The 20607-nt window shown below is 42.7% G+C and overlaps 1 protein-coding gene across 7 annotated transcripts in view; it reads right to left on the bottom strand.

Annotated features, from left to right (window-relative positions):
- Positions 1-20607, bottom strand: part of HEATR5B (HEAT repeat containing 5B) — a 297408-nt gene that overhangs the window by 98330 nt on the left and 178471 nt on the right. For all 7 annotated transcript variants that reach the window (XM_033938914.1, XM_033938913.1, XM_033938919.1 and 4 more), the window contains 3 exons: positions 16875-17054; positions 13030-13281; positions 2275-2456 (listed from right to left, as the gene is read on the bottom strand). In XM_033938914.1, the coding sequence (XP_033794805.1) occupies positions 2275-2456; positions 13030-13281; positions 16875-17054 (614 nt within the window). The remainder of the gene's footprint in view (positions 1-2274; positions 2457-13029; positions 13282-16874; positions 17055-20607) is intronic.

The raw sequence follows: 20607 nt of genomic DNA, 5'->3' as shown, positions 1-20607 counted from the left end.
AGAGAACCATAGCGACAACTTTAAACTTCAGGAAAGGAAACTACGAAGCAATGAGGGAAATGGTAAGGAAGAAACTTAGGAACACTTCAAAAAAATGGCAAAAGGTAGAACTTGCATGGTCTTTTCTCAAGAACACGGTGAGCGAGGCGCAAAATCTATATATCCCCAGATTCAGAAAGGGGTGCAAAAAGAGTCGAATAAAGGACGCGGCGTGGATAACCAAAACAGTGAAGGAAGCGATAGGCAATAAGAAAAATTCATTCAGGAAATGGAAAAAGGACAAAATTGAGGGGAACTGGAATGAGAACAGGAAGTATCAAAAAGAATGTCACCGAGTGGTTCGAAAAGCCAAAAGAGAGTATGAAGAGAGGCTAGCCAGGGAAGCAAAAAATTTCAAACCGTTCTTTAGATATGTTAAAGGGAAGCAACCGGCTAGGGAGGATGTGGGACCGCTGGACGATGGTGACAAGAAGGGAGTGGTGAAGGAGGAGAAAGAAGTGGCAGAAAGACTTAACGCGTTCTTTTCATCTGTATTTACAAACGAAGACACATCCAACATTCCGGAACCTGAACAATTCTTCAATGGAAATCAGGCAGAAAAATTAACAACCATGGAAGTGAGCCTTGAAGATGTACACAGGCAGATAGATAAATTAAAAACAGACAAATCCCCGGGTCCGGACGGAATCCATCCAAGGGTTCTGAAGGAATTAAAAGAGGAGATAGCAGAACTACTGCAGCAAATTTGCAATCTATCCCTGAAAACAGGCGTGATCCCGGAGGACTGGAAGATAGCCAATGTTACGCCCATCTTTAAAAAGGGATCAAAAGGTGACCCAGGAAATTACAGACCGGTGAGTCTGACCTCGGTACCGGGGAAAATGGCAGAAACACTGATAAAAGAAAAAATTGATGAACATTTTGAAAAAAACGAATTGCTGATGACCAGCCAACACGGGTTCTGCAAGGGAAGATCATGCCTAACTAACTTATTGCACTTCTTCGAAGGAATTAACAAACGGATGGACAACGGAGACCCCATAGACATCATATATCTTGATTTCCAAAAAGCCTTTGACAAGGTGCCCCATGAACGCCTACTCCGGAAACTGAAGAACCATGGGGTGGAAGGAGATGTACATAAATGGATCAGAAGCTGGTTGGCGGGTAGGAGACAGAGGGTGGGAGTGAAGGGCCACTACTCGGACTGGAAAAAGGTCACGAGTGGGGTCCCACAGGGCTCAGTACTAGGGCCGCTGCTATTTAATGTATTCATAAATGATCTAGAAACAGGGACAAAGTGTGAGATAATAAAATTTGCAGATGACACTAAACTATTTAGTAGAGCTCGGACTAAAGAAGACTGTGAAAAACTGCAAAGGGACTTGAACAAACTAGAGGAATGGGCAACGAGATGGCAGATGAAGTTCAATGTCGAGAAATGTAAAGTATTACATGTGGGAAACAGAAACCCGAGGTACAACTATACGATGGGAGGGATGTTTTTAAATGAGAGTACTCAAGAAAGGGACCTGGGGGTGATAGTGGACTTGACAATGAAGCCGTCGGCACAGTGCGCAGCGGCTGCTAAGAAGGCAAATAGAATGCTAGGCATCATCAAAAAGGGTATTACAACCAGAACGAAAGAAGTTATCTTGCCATTGTATCGAGCGATGGTGCGTCCGCATCTGGAGTACTGCGTCCAATATTGGTCGCCGTACCTTAGGAAGGATATGGCGATACTCGAAAGGGTTCAGAGGAGAGCGACACGTCTGATAAAAGGGATGGAAAACCTTTCATACGCTGAGAGATTGGAAAAACTGGGACTTTTTACCCTGGAGAAGAGAAGACTTAGAGGGGATATGATAGAGACTTACAAGATCATGAAGGGCATAGAGAGAGTAGAGAGGGACAGATTCTTCACACTTTCAAAAAATAAAAGAACAAGAGGGCATTCAGAAAAGTTGAAAGGAGACAGATTCAGAATGAATGCTAGGAAGTTCTTCTTTACCCAGCGTGTGGTGGACACCTGGAATGCGCTTCCAGAGGGCGTGATAGGGCAGAGTACGGTACTGGGGTTCAAGAGGGAATTGGACAACTTTCTCCTGGAAAAGGGAATAGAGGGGTATAGATAGAGGATTACTGCACAGGTCCTATACCTGTTGGGCCACCGCGTGAGCGGACTGCTGGGCACGATGGACCTCAGGTCTGACCCAGTAGAGGCATTTCTTATGTTCTTATGTTCTTATTTCTACGAAGCATAAACAACCTTACATTTGCCTGGTACTGCTCCAGTATCACATGACCTGGAAATTCTGGCTCTGCAACCAATGCAAATTTCTTGATGATGTCCTCAAGAGCTTGAAGACCTGCCATACGCAGCTGGTTACTATGATCAGTTGCAGCCATGAATGCCATACGAATCAGATCAGAGAGATGGAGTACTAGAAAGTCACCTGAACAAACAGCAAGAAAGAAGTAGGCTGAAAGATTATGGCTTATGAGAACAAAGTTCTTTAATACTGTATTGGATATTATTTTTATGCAATCCCTCTTATAAGTCTTTATTAAAAATTCTGTTCACCAACATCTGTAAGCTGCCTAGTTTAGGCGAAGAAGGTGCTAGTCCTTCGCCTAAAAGCACAATTCTGTAATCGGCAACTGTCAAAAACAACACCGGTTAGAGAATTGTGGAATCAACCCCCCCCCCCCCCCAACAATCGCAGCAGAGATGCCCAATCTCTCCTGCTGGAACCCCCCCCAAAACCATGATCTTCACCAGCAGGAGAGATGCCCAGTCTTTCTTGCCGGACCCTCCCCCCCGGGCAATCTTCACTGGCAGGAGAGACGCCCAATATCTCCTGCCAGACACCCCCCACCCCGAACCCGCGTGATCTTCATCGGCAGGAGAGATGCCCAATGTCTCCTGCCAGACACTCCCCACCCCGAACCCGTATGATCTTCATCGGCAGGAGAGATGCCCAATGTCTCCTGCCAGACACTTCCCCCCCAAACCCGCGCGATCTTCACCGGCAGAAGAGATGCCCAGTCTCTCCTGTTGGACAACCCTCCACCAAACCCATGTACTCTTCACCATTAGGAGAGATGTCCAGTCTCTCCTGCCAGACTCCCTCCCCCTCCCCCGCAATCTTCACTGGAAGAAGAAATGCTCTTTCTTTCTTTTGAATGGTGGGCCTGTCCCTTCCCAGACCACTGTGGGATGCACCTGGGAGGGACTTAGGGCCTGATTGGCTCAGGCGCCTAAAGTCATGCCCATAGGAGGGCATGACTGGAATCTTAAGTTGGCCCAGCTGCCTAAGGCCCTCCAATGGGCGGGGCCTGAGGTGCCTGGGCCAATCAGTCCCTAGGCCTCTCCCCGGTGCATCCCACAGTGCTCCGGGAAGGGGTAAGCCCACCATTCAGATGGAGGCGGACCTGCCAGCTGGAAGGAAAATCCGTCTTGGCGGGCCATCAAAAAAAGTTAGAGGGGAATCTGAGTGGGGGTGGAGGGTGTCCGAGGGGGGCTGGGCGGTCCAGCAGAGGGGTTGGGGGTGTCCGGTAGGAGGGACTGGGCATCTCACCTGCTAGTGAAAATCATGTGGGTTGGGGGGGGGGGTGTCCGGCAGGAGAGACTGGGCATCTCTCCTGCCAGTGAAGATTGCGCGGGTTCCGGCAGGAGAGATGTGCGATTGTAATGGGTGCGGGGGGGATGGGTTGCCTGGGCCGACACGATCAGCTCAGCGGCCTGATCTGGAACTTATACCTGTTTTGACTTCATGTAAGTCAAAATGTATAAATTCCATCTGTCAACCTGTAAAACTTTTTGATTATGGCTGACAGATGACTAAGTATAGGTCGGTCCACATCCCAACCACCCCCTGCCCTATCCATTCCTCCAAAAACACCCCTTTTTGCTCTGGGCGCACAGAGGCAGTGAAAAGGCTTAAGCAGGTTTTAGATACGTCTAAAACTAGTTTTGATTATCGGTATTTGAACGACCTGTCTTTTTGATCGTCCAAGTGCTGACTTAGGCCGGTTTTTGGACTTTTAAAAAAATTATTATGAGCCTCATAGCATCTAACTATTACACAGAATCATAGAACTTTCATAACAACTTCTTTTTTAATTTTCTATTACAAGGTTAATTTGCAAATGATTTAGGAATTTAACTTATGGAGTTAAGCAGCTAAATGGTGCTTTCGATAATTGACTAGGGCTAAGTGTTTCCATTTTGGAATCTAAAAGTAGACATCTATAGGGCAGAATTAGCAATAGGAGAAAAGAGGTTCAGCCCCTAGCACTGATATTCACTTAACTTTAGGCTTTTAAGTTAGGTTCTAGATGCAGAAAAATTTGACTAACCTAAATGTTAAGCTTCTACAATTAGGTAAACATTCAGGCAAAACTTAAGACCTATAAATGCAGCACAATTGGGAGGGGGAGGTGGGAGGTATAGGTATGTTTTCTGAGTCCTTATGGTCTACGCAAAGAATCACATGGTAGACTGTCTTATCACTTGTTTTTTCTGATTGGGCTGTGTTCATGAATGTTATGTTTTCTGTATTGTTTATTTTCTAAATAAAAACACACACACAAAAAAAATGCAGCACAAAGGGCCCGATTTTGTATAGAATGCCTCTAATTTCAGAATTTACGTTTATCGTTTTTTAAATTGGCATGATAATTGACCGCCTATCTGAAAAGTAGGCATGGTTAGGGGTGGAGAATAGACGTGGTTGACTTATGCTTCACTTAGGCGTCATTAAATCAGGTCAAGTAAAGCCTGGCCTAATATACTGGTGCCTACTTCTAGGATGCTTAGTGATGCTGAAGCATGCCTAAGCGCTGCTAGGCGGGATTATATAAGTGGCACTTAGCGGCTGATTGACAATTGCTACAATTTAGATACGCTTAGGTGCTGTTTATAGAATCTGGCATAGTGACTTTTAAAGACTGTCTCCCAAAGTTGTTAACAGTCTATGGATCAATATTTGAAGTGATTTGGCTGAACAATTAAATCAGTTATGCAGCGCTATCTGTTAACATTAAGGAGTACTGAATCAGCTAGTGCTGCTGAATATCAATACTGACTGCTAAACTGAAAGCTGACTATTTTGTGGGTGGTCCAGGGTGGAGTTGGTACATAAGCAGTTAAGTGCCAATATTGAGTACGTAACCACCTAAGTGGTCAAATTGACCACATAAAACACAGTTCTATCTTTAGGCGATGTCACTTAGGTGGTCAAGTGCTGAATATCACAATTAAACACACATGAGATAGACACATACACCTGAATATTCAATGCCATTACCTGGACATGGCCTGTCACTGAATATCTGGGAAAATGCTGGTAGAAACTTAAAAAACACTTACTTCCACCACTTGAATAACTACCCACAATGTAGTACTGACTGTGCTCCCTAAGAATAGATATATACTAATACCCAGATTTAGTGCAAGACAGATATTTTGACAATAGCATTTTAGAAATAAAATGTTAAGAAATGTATCATTAAAATGTAACTGCTTTGAGGTTACTGTCCATCTTTACCAAATCATTTCTGTCTCATATGCCCAGGTAAATTATAGGAAATTAGGCTAAGCAATTTTCAATATACTCGAATATAAACCTAGATTTTAAGGTAAAAAAAAAGGCCCATAAATGGGGGTCTCTGTCTATATTCAGTTCCATCGCAGGCCTCTCCCCGGGCCTACCTTAAGTCCTGCTGGTCTACTAGTGAGCCAGGGCAAGAGCAATCCTCCTTTGCTCCTGCCCCATGTAGTCTCACTACTCAAAATGGCTGACGCGAGTCCCACAGTAACCTCGCGAGACTGCCGCAAGTTCGGTTTATATTTGAGTCAACTTTTTTCCCTCTATTTTTTTGAGGGAAAAATGTTACGGGAAGATTAGGTTCTTATCTCGATAATCTTTCTAGTAGAAAGCCACACAAGTCTAGACCAGTGGGTTATTCACCTTTACCTGCAAGTTTTGCAGAAGGCATCATCTACATTTTTGAGCTCTGCCTCCTTGTCTCACTGGGCAGTGCCCTATCTCCTCAATTCGTACCAAAGCAGTTGATAACCTCTAAAGAGGAGAAATAACAAGGAGGGCATGGGGAACTCCCTGACCAAGTTAAGTCTTTTTCTGCTCTGCAACAAAAGAACAAATTAATTAAAGCTTAGTATAAACAAGGTGGAAATGAACAAGCCACCTACTTGAGTACAATCAGTACTAACATTTATGCAGCTCTAGCACGACAGAAGAAAATTAAGTATGTTTATACTCTCTTGGCTACTCAAAAAGCATCTGGAAACACACATATATGTCTGAGACAAGAAGCAGGCTAAATTGAAATCTGACAGGGTGGGCTGTCAAGACTCATGTGACTTTCTACCAGAAAGAAGATAATTGAGGTAAGAACCTAATTTTCCATTCTGGTGTAAAAGGTACATGAGTCTTGACCAGTCTTAAAGCAGTCCCCTGAGTTTAGAGCAGATGAGCCTGCTGCAAACACTGAGGATTCAAAAGCGGTGTCATTTGTGCTGCCACATCCACTCTGTAAAACTTTGTAAAAGTATGGAGAGTGGATCAAATAACTGCCTTACAAATCTCCTTGGATGGAATTGCCTAGAACTCTGCCCATGAAGAAGTTACACTTCTGGTGGCATGCACCTTTAAAGAGATTGGTGGCTGTTTACTACATCCAATGTATGCAGATGAAATAGCCAAGCAAATCCATTTGGAAATAGAAGCCTTAGAGGCTGCCTTTCCCAGTCATCTAGGGCTAGTTAGCACAAAAAGACAATTTGAGAGATGAAAATCATTTGTTACCTCAAGGTAATGGAAAACTACTCTCCTCGCATTCAGCACCGCCAAAACTTTGTCCTTTTTCTTCAAACCTGTGGAATGGAATGCAATTAGTCAGACTTCCTTATTTACATGGCATGCTGAGACCACTTTTGGTAGAAAAGAAAGCACCATGCAGAGAGACATGCCAACCCTGTAAATCTGAGGAAAGGCTCTCTGCATGACAGAGCCTGGAGCTCTGAAACCCTTGTTGCCGAAGTGATGGCTCTTACCATCAAGATGGTTTTACTGGTAGTTATCAGAGATGCCTTCTGTAAGGGTTCGTACAGGGCTTTACGGAGGGCCCATAAAACAATGTTAAGATTCCATGTTGCAAATGGTTGACATATAGGAGAATGCAACTGCAACGCTCCCTTCAGAAATCTAGTTATATTAGGATGGGAAGCCAAGGACACTTTCTCCACTTGAGCCCTAAAGCATGAGAGGCTTGACACCTGCACCTTGAGAAAACCAATCACCAGGCCTTTTTTGAAACCATCCTGAAGAAACGACAGGACCATTGATATTGGGGCCTTAAAAGGCTCCACCTTCTATTCAGCACACCATCACTGAAAAGTCTTCCAAGCCATAGCATAAACCACGACCCTCACTGGCTTCTTAGACTGTAGGAGGGCAGTTATAATCAGCTCCAAATATCCTTTCCTAACTAAGGTTGCAAGCTCAAGAACCATGCATAAAAGTATTTCAGATTCAACAGGGCAACTGGTCCATGTGAAAGCAGCGTTAGAAGATGTGGCAGTCTGAGACACTTGTCCTGTTGTAGCTGAACTAGATCTATGTATCATGGACAACGTGGCCAATCCGGGCTATGAGAATCACCAACCTGTGATGGGTCGCTATTCTTTGAATGACCTGGTATATCAATGGCCACAGGATAAACATGTACAACAGTTCCTCTATTGGCAAAGATTGCATTAAAGCATCCATGCCGGTGTTTTCTGACTCGAATCTCAGGCTTAAGTGCAAAGAGGCTTTCTTATCTGCTGACACCATCAGATTGAATGTCAGCCTCCGCCAGCACTTTACAATGATGTTGAATACTCTCTCTGGGACAAAGACCAATCCTCTAAATCCAAGGCCTGGTGAATGAGATAATTGGCTTGCACATTGTTCAATCCCGCTATATGACAAGCTGTTATGGCTTATAGGTGGTCTTCTGCCCAGCAAAATAACAACTGGGCCTTAGGTTTCAATGGAGCATTCTAGATGCTTCCCTGTCTGTTGATGCATGCCACCGCTATGACATTGTCCGTGAAAGCCCTGACTGCTTTGCCTTTCAGGGTCTTTTCGAAAGACTGCAGCGCTAGACAATTGGATCTCAGTTTCAATCTGCTCATGGGCCATTTTCTCTGAGAGGGCAACTATTGGCTCTGAAACAGTTGACCCTTGCAATAACCTCCCCAGCCATAAAGACTGGCAACTGTCATCAGCATCACCCAAGCAGAAATGAGGAGAGGTAAACCTTTGGACAGCATCTCTGCCTGAAGCCTCCAGCGCAAACTTTTGACAAGCTGCCATCTTCTAAGTCAATGGCATCCGGACCAAGTCCATTTGTGGAAACCAGCGGAATAATAAAGCATTCTGTAGAGACAGTAGATGAGCTTTCACCCAAGCTACCATCGATTCCAATAACTGCAGGTAGTGCCAAGCCATAGGAGTTTGCTGAAATATGTTCAGGGATATAAGGTAAATATACTTAAGGCCAGAAAGAGCTATGATAAATACAAAAACGAACTGGCCTATGTTGGTAATTAGCCTGTGAAGGGTGATCAAAAATTATTTATAAAAAAACTCAGAGATTTGAAACTCTGAAGGGAAGGCTGTGAAACCTCCCTTGGAAAGAGTTTACCTTCCAGTCATTGATATTTTATAAAAGCATTTTGATCACAACCTCCAAAGGTGTATATAAAATTAGTTTCAAAAGGCTACAAAAAATTGTCCAAATGACTTGCTGACTCTGAAAATCTTGCTAGTGTCACTGCACATATGGCAGCAGTTGTAGAAAAGGCACTTAGCTTGTAAGCAGGATTGAGGGGGTCCCAAAGTGGCCCTGTTTTGATCCCTGCTTCAGGGGACCCAATTGTGTAATCTTTAAACAGGTTCCTGGATGAAACTCATATTGGAAAGGCTTGTTTTCGTGACATGCAGCAAGTAGTTCTAAGGCAAACAAATAAACAAGTCTAGTGTGAGTAAACCACTGTAATGTACCACTGTAATGTACAGACATGCAATTGAAACACTATGCAAGGCATTTACTAAGAACAAGGTGCACAAATCTCAAAAGACTCCATGAGAGCTTACATATCGCCAGAATGGAGCGATTTTCTTGGCGTGTTTTATACTCCGAACTGCAGACAGCATCAAGACGTCAAAAAAACGTGATGACGTCATGACGCTGTAAAATATATCCTTGGGCAAAAGAAAAACGATGTCCCTCCACTACTTTAAACTGCAAAAATGTAGTGGGGATGGAAACCAAGGTAATGACTGATGGTAGTGCAAAGGTAATGACATTATGTATTGCAAAGAGTTTACAGGAATGCCAGCCACTCTATCTCATTATTAAGGCCAAAGGGGTGCAATGTGTTCGGGTTATAAATCCACTTCTGTTCCTTCCTCCACAGGATTTTAGCAACATCACCCCCTCTTGTGACTGTGACAACATCCAAAATAGTATAGCCACACTAATAATATTCATATACATATGCTTTCAGAAGACCAGTGCTACACTCATTCGCATTATAAGAGCAATAATTCATTCAAAATATGGAAACGGTGAGACCTTCTATATTTTTACAGGAAAAGCCTGTAAATCTACTATGCCAGTAATAACATTGACATAGGTTACGATAAAGCCTACATTATTTTTACAGGAAAAGCCTGTAAGTCCACTATGCCAGTAATAACATTGACATAGGTAAAAGGACGTCTCAGATAACAGTCTTCGATGGTTCTCAGATTTTAATTACCGTTACAACATTTTACCAATCTTCTTATTTTTTTATATATTTTTAAATTTTATTTAACTGAATTTAGTAAACAGAAAGAGCACTTATCTGGTTGCCTTCTGAAGGCTCAAAATCACTGCAGCTGCAGTTTTAGCGGTGTCCAACTACCGCTACCGAACAGTATCAGTTTTTTTATATCAAATACATCCCAACAGGCCCTGTTTCGCCCTACGGCTGCATCAGGGGATTTATCTGCAAAACAAACGATACCATTTGTAAAAAAGCGCATAACTTGCTGCCATATAACTCATACAAACAAACCACTACTCACTTTCAAACGACCGAGCCTCTGCTTCAATGATTTCCTTTTAGCAAATATGGCGGCTCGGCGTCCCACTGGGTTTATAAATAGTTACATACATCCAATCACGAACACAGACTCAAACAAATAGCCAATCCCAGTAACTTCCGGGTTGATTCTCAAAAAAACGCGCGCCATTCAACTCTGATGTTTAAACCATAAGGAATATAGGTCTTCAATCTAAATACCCATTTTTGTTCTTTTCTTCTTAGGTACAGTTTGAAATCACCTCCCTTGCTTGAAGGGTGTAGCTTTTCTACCACCCAGCAGCGCATTTCTGCAAACGTATGGTTAGCGTCCAGGCAATGCTGCACCATTGGTGCTTCCATTTTACCCCGGGTAAAGCATGATCTGTGTTCGATAATCCTAGTTCTAAATTGTCTGGTGGTCTGTCCTATATACAATAGATTACAGGGGCAACTAATTGCATAAATAATACCACTCGTATCACATGATGTCATTGCTGTTAACACATATTCCTTTTTATCATATGGATTAATAAAGTTATGACCCTCTTTCATATTTTCACAGACTGAGCAATGCCCACATTTCCAATGCCCAGGTAGATCTTCCTGGCCCAGCTCATCATTCACATGAAAAATAGCCCCTTTACTAGTGGGGCATATCAACTCCTGTAGGTTCCTGTTCCTAGAGAAAGCTGTCGTAATTTGAATATTCTGGAAGCATGAATGAACCGACAAGCAGTTCCAATGTTTTTTTACAATTTTAGCGAACTGTTGAGCTTGTCGTGAATGCCTAAAGACACATACCAATTTTTCATCTTCTCTTTCTGGTGTCTTATAATCTAAGAGAAGGTCTCTATTATTATAAAGAGCTCTTTTGTATGCTTTTTTAACACAAGCCAAAGGGATAGAGTATGAAAGAACACATACCATAGGTGGTGGGTCTTGGGACTTAGAAGGATTTAACAACAGTGCCCTATTTGCATAGAGTGCCTTTTTATAGGCTTTACGAATCACAGTAGATGGATATCCCTTCTCTATGAACCGAGCTTGCATATGTGTGGCTTGTTGTATATATTCCTGAGTGGTGGAGCATAGCCTGCGCAAACGTAAAAACTGGCCGATAGGAATATTGTTCCTGAGATGTTGGGGATGAAAACTGGTATACTGTAAAAGATTATTCCTATCTGTTGGTTTCTGATTAATACTGGTGATAAAATGTCCCTGAACAAGTGTGATGTTAATATCTAAAAAAGGGACTTGGTTTAAATCAGTGTGCATAGTGAATTGTAAATTTGAATCACAGGTGTTAAGCCATGTGAAAAACTCATCAATTTGGGTAGAAGATCCAACCCACACTGTGAAAACATCATCTATGTATCTTTTCCATATGTGCATGTGTGCCCAATAATGTGAAGGGTATAGAAACTGTTGTTCAAACCTGGAAACATATAGACATGCTCTAGATGGGGCCGGAGACCTCGGAGAGAACATGAACTTGCAGGCCTTGAGCATGCGCAGATGCTCAAGGCCCAGCAAGAAGAGGAGGCCGATGTTGGGGCACCGGCACCAACGCACACGACATGCCGGTGCCCAGTTGACAGTAAGAAGCGGCGGGGGGTGCCCAATCGCGGCGGGGGATGCCGAATCGCGGGGGGTGCCGAATCGCGGGAGGGGGAGGGTGCCGGATCACAGGGGGGCCTTCGGGGGAGGAATGCCAGTTCTCGGGGGGGGGGGGGAGGATAGAGCAGCGCCGCTGGCCTCGGGGGGTGGAAACGTATCAAAGAGAGTTTCCATTATTTCCTAGGGGGAAACTCGCTTTGATAAAAGAGCATTTTGGATAACGAGCATGCTCCTGGAACGGATTATGCTCGTAATCCAAGGTACCAGTGTAGAAACAAAGCCCTGATTCAAATCTCCTGAGGATCTCCTTATGGGCATCTGTGCATTTGCATTTTGCCGAAAATGCTGAGTAGCTATTTGAGGGCTCTATGAGGGATTTATGACCCAACAAACAAGCTTCCTGCGACTCCAAGACCTTGGAGGGACCACAGGGGTCTAAGCCCAATACTCTCAATGCTCCTCATGCGCCCCTTATACATGGATGCTCTTCAACTGGCCATCCAGAGCAAATCTGGCATGAAACAGAGGTAAAACAGCCTGAGAAGTCCATATTAAATGATTTTAAGCAAAATTGAGGTGTTTTGAGGCAGATAGAGGCTTTTAAAATAAAACTGAGAAATCTAAGATGGCCGAAGGTAGTAGCGTTTTAGCACCAAAAAATGGGCCAGGAGAGCTGTAGAAAAGGTTTTTTTGAGATAGGGAAACCCGCTAAAGCCCTCTGGACTGACACGTTGCCACCCAGCCAGCACTCAAGCACCTGATAAATCAAGGACCAGATTAGCTCCCAGGGGAATGTACCCCGAGCTGCCTTAAGTATTAGTACAGGCCAGCTAGGTAGGTGCCCTGTACAGGGTTGCTTCCCCAGATACAAACCTCTGAATAGAGCCTGTATTTTCTCCCAAGAGTAGCTGTCCCAGGAATCCTAGGAACCTCTGCAGAACCAGAAAGCCTCAAAAATTCAGATAAAAACCCCAAAACAAGAAATGCAGAGCAGATGAAAAGACACCTTCTTAACTTGCTTGTAGGAGAAACTAAGGAGATAAGGCACTGCCCAGTGAGACAAGTAGATGGAGCTGAAAAATGTAGATGATGCCTTCTGTTAAACTTGCGGGTAAAAGTGAATAATCCACTGGTCAAGAGTCATGTGCCTTTTGCACCAGAACTTGGTTTATATTTGAATATACACGGTACATCATAATAGCACCATTTTTGTTTGTAAAATAAATAAATGAAGTACAAAAACACAAAATAGCATAACTCATTACTTTTGGGATTTTTCATCTTTGCTGAACGGGCTACTGCTAGATCAAAATGGGCCTTGTGCGTATTCTCACATAGCATGATAACACGGCACAAACAATCAGCAGCAAACACACGTGTGGCCCAGCGAGGAGCCACAGAAGGCTTTGTCTTATCATCATCTCCATGCGTTGTAAAGATGGTGTCATCATCCATCTCATCCTTCTTCTCAGACTCTTCATCCTTGCTGCTTCCTACAGGGCCTGCTGTGCTCATATCTACAATCATAGTTACAACATAAGCATGTAATTAATACCTACTGCTTATTATTATATTCAGAGATCTATTTAGTTTTGAGCATCCTTAACACAATAAATTGTCAAATCAGACCCTGAAGAGCCAGCTTCTATATATGTCTGGTCAATAGGTCAGATGGGGAGACTATTTTTATCTCCCTTCTTTTGATCTCCAAACTAGTCAAAAGAAGGCACACATAATTTAACCTCTTCTGCAATATGGGCTTTTTCTTGTAGTGGCTGGGAGTTCATTCTATGAAAATGAATCCATCTAGCAAAAGCTGATTTATGTATTTATGCCTACACTAAGGCCCTGATTCTCCAAAGTGCATCCCGATTTTAGACAGCTGTAGGCGTCCTACAGCTGTCTAATCAGCTAATCGGGATGCACGTTTTAAAAAAAAAAAATGCTCCCCAGGCAGGCCTGAAGGCGCCTCTGGGAGCCTAGGGAGACCTGCAAGATGCCTAAGCTCGTCTAAGGGCCTTAGGCTGAACCTAGGCGGCCCTACGCATCTCCCTAGTAGATGAGAAGCTTAAAATGTAGGCCAGCAAAATGCTGGTCTACATTGTAAGTAGACGCGGCCGCTATACTTATCTCGGCAAGGGATCTCTCTGCCGCTATAAGTATAGCGGGCTGCGGCCTGTCCGATCGCTGGGAGGAGGGTGCCCAATCCCTCCTGCCCGAAGACGCACCCTCCCGACACTACCGACCGCCCCACCCCCGACACTACCGACCGCCCCCCCCCCCCCGACATTACCGATCTCCCCCCCCCCCCCGACAATATCGGTCGCTGGCAGGAGGGTGCCCAATCCCTCCTGCCTGAAGACGCACCCCCCCCCCCGGCGCTAACAACCCCCACTCCACCAAACCTGTTCTTACAGATGGGTCTTGCACGTTGAGCAAGCAGGCACGCCTCGTCGAAATGAGGCGGGCCCGCCCCTTCCCGGCCCAACCCGCGGAAGCCTAAGGCCTGATTGGCCCAGGCTCTAGAAGCCTGGACCAATCAGGCCTTAGGCATAGCGGGTCCGCCCATCCCCACTTAATCTAAGGCCTGATTGGCCAATCAGACCTTAGACTTAGTAGGGATGGGCGGACCCGCTATGCCTAAGGCCTGATTGGTCCAGGCTTCTAGAGCCTGGGCCAATCAGGCCTTAGGCTTCGGCGGGATGGGCCAGGAAGGGGCGGGCCGCCTCATTTCAACGAGGCGTGCCTGCTTGATCGACGTGCAAGACCCATCTGTAAGAACAGGTTTGGTGGAGTGGGGGTTGTTAGCGCCGGGGGGGTGCGTCTTCAGGCAGGAGGGATTGGGCACCCTCCTGCCAGCGACTGATATTGTCGGGGGGGAGATCGGTAATGTCGGGGGGGCGGCGGTCGGTAGTGTCGGGAGGGTGCGTCTTCGGGCAGGAGGGATTGGGCACCCTCCTGCCAGCGATCGATATTGTCGGGGGGGGGGGCGGTCGGTAGTGTCGGGGAGGGGGGTGCGTCTTCGGGCAGGAGGGTTTGGGCACCCTCCTGCCAGCGATCGGTCAGGGGGCCACGGCCCGCTATACTTATAGCGGCAGAGAGATCCCTTGCCGCGATAAGTGTAGTGGGCCGTGTCTAATCTAATCCGATTCTCTAACCGCGTCTGTAACATTGGCGCCGGTTACAGAATCGGGGTTTAGTTTAGGCCGATTCTGAATAGGACGCCTCTCCCGGGCGTCCTATACAGAATCAGGGCCTAGGTGTCTTGCGGGCCTCGGCTTCAATATAGGCGGCCTGCCTGGGGAGCATTTTTTAAAAAAAAATGTGCATCCCGATTGGCTGATTAGATAGCTGTAGGATGCCTACAGCTGCCTAAAATCGGGACGCACTTTTAGAAAATCAGGCCCTAAGTGAATAGTGCCAGCATGGTGACCATACCATCAGCAGTGTTACCTATATGAATAGCAGCACTGCATATGTATACTATGTTAAGTGCTGACACAGGCATTTAGTGTAAGACAGGATTGGCTGAAAATCCTTCCCCATGTTTTTTTTAACTTGTCAGCATTATTAGATGTTATCACCCTTTATGTAGCTTATCAGTGGTGAAAAAAAAATTCCTCATCAGGTTTATTACAGAAAAGGACCATTTAAATTAAATTATTAATTTATAGAGCATGTACAGTTAGGCAGACTGGATGGTCCATTCGGGTCTTTATCTGCCGTCATTTACTATGTACTTTGTTATGTTACTATTTTTGACAGAGCTTCCAAAATGAAAAAAAAACAAAATTTTGGCTTCATTTCTTACACGGTGGCACTTATATTCGAGTATCTAGGGTTTGTAAAATGGGCCAGCTACATGATATAGTGGTGCCACTTATATGTGAAAGGTACAATTATGGAGCCTGCCAGTTTCATGGAACTTGATAGCTACTACCAGTCCATATGCAAGCAAATATATGTACACTCCTGCACATTCTTATATGTATTTTACAAAAAGCTCTGCATCTAACCGGACTCTTAGATCACAAGGAGAAAAAAGACTTTCTATTCTGTCAGCATGAACCCTTCAATTAGAAAATCCCCATAAACGTACCTACTCTCACTTCCTGCCCAGATTATGGAACGAAATCCCACCAATCATCAGATCACTGGCAGGCATATTAAACTTCAGGAAAGTGATGAAAACCCATCCTTTTAGTCAACAGCGACCAGAAAGATAACTCCTACCCAAACCAATACTGACTAGACTCCCTATCTAAGCTGACCAGAGAGGCCTCTCTGATCGCCTAAGAGTAATCATTATAGCTATCTTGTTGCTGTAGTAAGTCCAAGCAAATTTGATAAATTGTCCTGCTGTGCATGTAAATTGTCCTATTGATGTACAAAATTTGTGCTCATTTGTTCAAATTGTATTGTCTGACCTATATTATATGTGTAAATCTGTACCCTATATTATGTGTATAATCTGTAACCCATTCTGGGCTCTTATGGGAGAACAGGCTAAAGAAATGAATAAATAAATAAATTTGATACAGCCTTTATAACACACTGATAGAGTTGAGTTATTTAAACATCTGGATGTCTCAATTTCAATCTCAACATTTTATGTAAAAAGGACTTTTATGGCTCACTGAAAAATGGTGCCAATCACAAGGAGTCCCACACCTTGGATTTTTGAACATCTTATAACCTGCAAATTAGACCTTATTAGGTGGGTGGATAAGACCACTAGATCATATGGAAACAGCTTTTTCACTTGGCTTCCCAAAACCTGGAAACCAAGCAAACAGAAGCACAAAAGGAGAATGAAAGAGAAGGCAGATCGACTCAACAAATTCATCAAACACAAGTTTTTTCGCCCACATCACCCATGATCTTACTTGAAATAATGCCATTAGTCGAGCTTACTAGTTATCAAATGTGTCCTTAAAAAGAAAGCTTTTTAGTTTGCTCTTAAATCTATCCAAGTTGCGTTCTTCCCTTAAGCAAACAGACTCCTACGTAAACTTAGTTAAAGTGATTTGGTGAAACTTGTGGGTAATCTCAAATGGAAGACATGAACTCCCCAACTTTTACAATTAAAAAAATATTTAGTTATGGATACCATTTGAAGCTGCTAAGACATCCTTACACAACCGCAACCAGTGAGATAGTTTTTCTACTGCCAGAGATGAAAGCATATGTCCCAAGGTATCATGAATGTCTGAACAGAGTTTCCGATCAGTCTCTCGATCCAGCATTCCAAAGAGAACCCCCTCAAGTCCGGTCTCAGTTATATTTATATCTGAAATACAATCCAGAGTAAGACAGTAATGAGGAATATTTCATGATTTGTGTCTGGAAATCACAGCAAAAGCAGCACTAGAAACAAAGGTTCAGTCTGCACTAAAAACTTGGTTTTATCCATAATATCAGAATAGTAGATATACTGGGGTGGGTGTGCAAGTTTTCATTTAGCATTTACATGAAAGTATTAAGGGGATAGGTTGTGACAGATCAAGAAATAAAAAAATCATTTGTAATAATAATAATAATAGTTTATTTTTGTATACTGCCACACCATCAGTTCTTGGCGGTTTACACAATAAATTACAAAGCATTTAAAATACAGAGCCAGATAACAGTGTCTTATAAAAGGAAATAACACAATTCAATAAAAGATACTAACTGATAAAGTACGACCCTAACTCATTCAAACAAAGTATGCACAATACAGATTATTTATACTAAAATAGATAAGCCTCTGTAAACCTTATTCCATAAAAATAATAAAATTCCATTTATCAAATTGATATTGATATCTATTAAATGTTGTACTGTTTAAATAGATAGGTCTTAAAATCTTTCCGAAATTGCTGATAAGTGAGGGCTGGAGTAATAAGAGCATTCAAGCATGTATTCATTACTCCTGCTTGAAAAGCCAGAGTCCTATCTAAAAATTTCTTAAAACGGCACGCTTTCGTTGAAGGAAAATAAAACCAGCCAGTTCTATGTATATTTTTTTTACATATAAAAAATCTAAAATGAGCAACAAGATAAGATGGGGCCAACCCAAATAAGACTTTGTAGCAAATACATCCAAATTTAAACAACAATCTAGCCTCAAACGGCAACCAGTGGAGCCTTTGATAATATGAGCTGATATGATCATGTTTTTTTAGATTAAAAATCAAACGAATTGCTGTGTTTTGAATTAATCTTAGTCTACTAGTTGTTTTTTTATGAGCACCCACATAAACAACATTACAGTAATCCAGCATTGAAAGAATTGATGATTGAACCAGTATTTTAAATGATATAAAATCAAAATATTTTCTAATGGTACGCAACTTCCAAAGAGTGATAAAACATCTTTTGACCAATAAACTGTATGAGCCTTAAATGATAAAGTACAATCCAAAGTAACTCCTAATATTTTTAAAGTAGGAACTATTGGATAAGTTTGACCGTTTACCGTAAGCATCGTTTCCGTAAGCTTATCGTTAGGGCTAGCCAGAAAAAACTTTAATTTATCTGGGTTCAATTTCAATCTGAAACTAGAAGTCCAAAATTCCACTTTTGTAAGAATGAAAGAAATCTGATTTAAAATTTCTGGTGTAAATGCAGTTAAAGGAATTGGTATTGAAATATCATCTGCATAAATGAAAAATTTTACATGTAAACTATAAAGAAAATGACCCAATGGAGCTAAATAAATATTAAAGAGAGTTGGCGAAAGTGGTGATCCCTGAGGAACCCCACTTTCGTTTACCCACTAGGTGGAAAACTGACCAGCACTAACAACCTGATATGACCTATTTTTTAGAAAACCTTGGAACCAATTCCATACCTTTCCCGAGATTCCAATTAAATTCAAACATGATAATAAAATGTCATGGTCAACCAAGTCAAAAGCACTGCTCAAATCCAATTGTAAAATTATTGCACTTGAGCCCGCTTTAAACAAGGTATGTATGTGATCAATTAATGAGGCCAGTACTGTCTCCGTACTAAATCCTGATCGAAAACCAGATTGATAATTTTGTAAAATTTCAAATTTATCTAAATAATCTACAAGTTGTACATTGACTAGACCTTCTATCATTTTTGTAAATAATGGAATAGAGGCAACTGGTCTAAAATTAGCTATATTAGTAATAGATTCTTTTGAATCTTTTATAATTGGAGTAATTAAATCTCTTGCCTATTTCCCTTGGAAACTTCTCCATTTCTAATAATGACATGATCCATTCAAACAATTTTGATTTTAAAGACAGCGGTGCAGTTCTCATTAACTTTAAAGGGCAATCATCAAATTGACAATTTGTAATCAGGAAATGTTAAATAATTTATTAAGCAGGGAAGGATTTGAATAATGATTTCATTTCTTAACTGCTTAGATTGTTTTCATTAATATGTATGTAGTATATAAAGCAAGTTACTCAAACGTAGCATGTATTCTCTGAGGACAGCAGAACACATATTACCACATATGGGTGATGTCATCTGACGAAGCCCGGTACAGCATTCCAGCAAATTCTGAAGTCTTTGGCAGTGTTGTACTGAGCATGCATGGGTGCCTTTCCACCTGACTTGAGTGCATGGAATCAGTGGTATAATGAAAAGGCTTAAGGAATGCAATTCCAAGGAGAGAAGGGAGGGTATATGGCAACTTATGTTCTGCTGTCTTCAGAGAAAGTGGAGTTACTCACCTGAAACAGGATATCATTTGCCACATATGGGAATCCCTAGCTACCAAGCATATCCAAAACAACAAACAATGGAACATAGGGTCTTGCAACGGGCAGACCAACAAGGAACCAATTAATCTAGAACTTACATACATTCCTGTTGTGTGGATGCTGCCTGGAACAGAATAAAAATGGGTCCAGGAGGGTGGAATTGGATTCCAGATGTCAAACAAATTCTGCACAACTGTCTAATTGAACCCACTGTTGTGTTGGGAAACCTGCTCAAGGTAGCAGGGAGATGTGGATGTGTGGACGAGAGACCATGTTGCAGTTTTGCAAATCTCCTCAAGGAAGGCTGACATCAAGTGAGCTACTGATAAAGCCATGGCTCTGACATTGTGAGCCATGACATGACCCTTCAACCTGAACCTGAAAGAAAAACCTGAACCTGAACGAAAATGCAATCTGCTAGCCAATTGGATAGAGTGCATTTGCCAAAGGTTGTCCCACCCTATTTGGGGCAAAGGAAACAAAAAGCTGAGGGAGCTTTCAATGGGTTCCAGATAGAAGACCAAAACTCGCTTGCAGTCTGAGGCGTGCAGTGCATCTTCATTAGGATGGATAGGAGATTGTGGGAAAAATGTTGGTAGAACAACTGACTGATTAAGGGGAAAATTCAACATCACTTTTAGAAGGAACTTAGAGTTAGTGAGCTTCAGGCCCTAGTAGCTGATCCACCTTATACAAAGTTTCATCATAACAGATTGGACACATCCTAAGTCGAAGTGACCATCACCAGAAAAACAACCTTCTAGGAGAAGAAAATCAAGCATCTCAAAAGGAGCTTTCATCAGCTGGGTGAGGATATCGTTGAGGACCCACCACATTCTCTAGCAATGAATTCCAGATGGACTTCGGGAAAGCAGTAAAAACTTTCCTCTTCCAATGACCCAACCAGAGACCTAGTACTCTATATGTGAACTAAATACCTAAATGTGAACTGACTCATTATTCATGTATTCCTCATGATCATTCATTGTATGCTGCCTGATTGTCATACCTGCATTGCTCTTCTCCTATGTATTGTAGATAGCTTCAATAAACGGTGGGGAACCTATGTATATTCTCCAGTAACCTGTCCTGAATTCTCTGGGAGGATGGGATATA

Source organism: Geotrypetes seraphini, chromosome 3, assembly GCF_902459505.1.
Source record: "Geotrypetes seraphini chromosome 3, aGeoSer1.1, whole genome shotgun sequence".
Classification (NCBI taxonomy): Eukaryota; Metazoa; Chordata; class Amphibia; order Gymnophiona; family Dermophiidae; genus Geotrypetes; species Geotrypetes seraphini.
The sequence above is the reverse complement of the archived record's forward strand: the minus strand, read 5'-3'. Positions and strand labels throughout refer to the sequence as shown.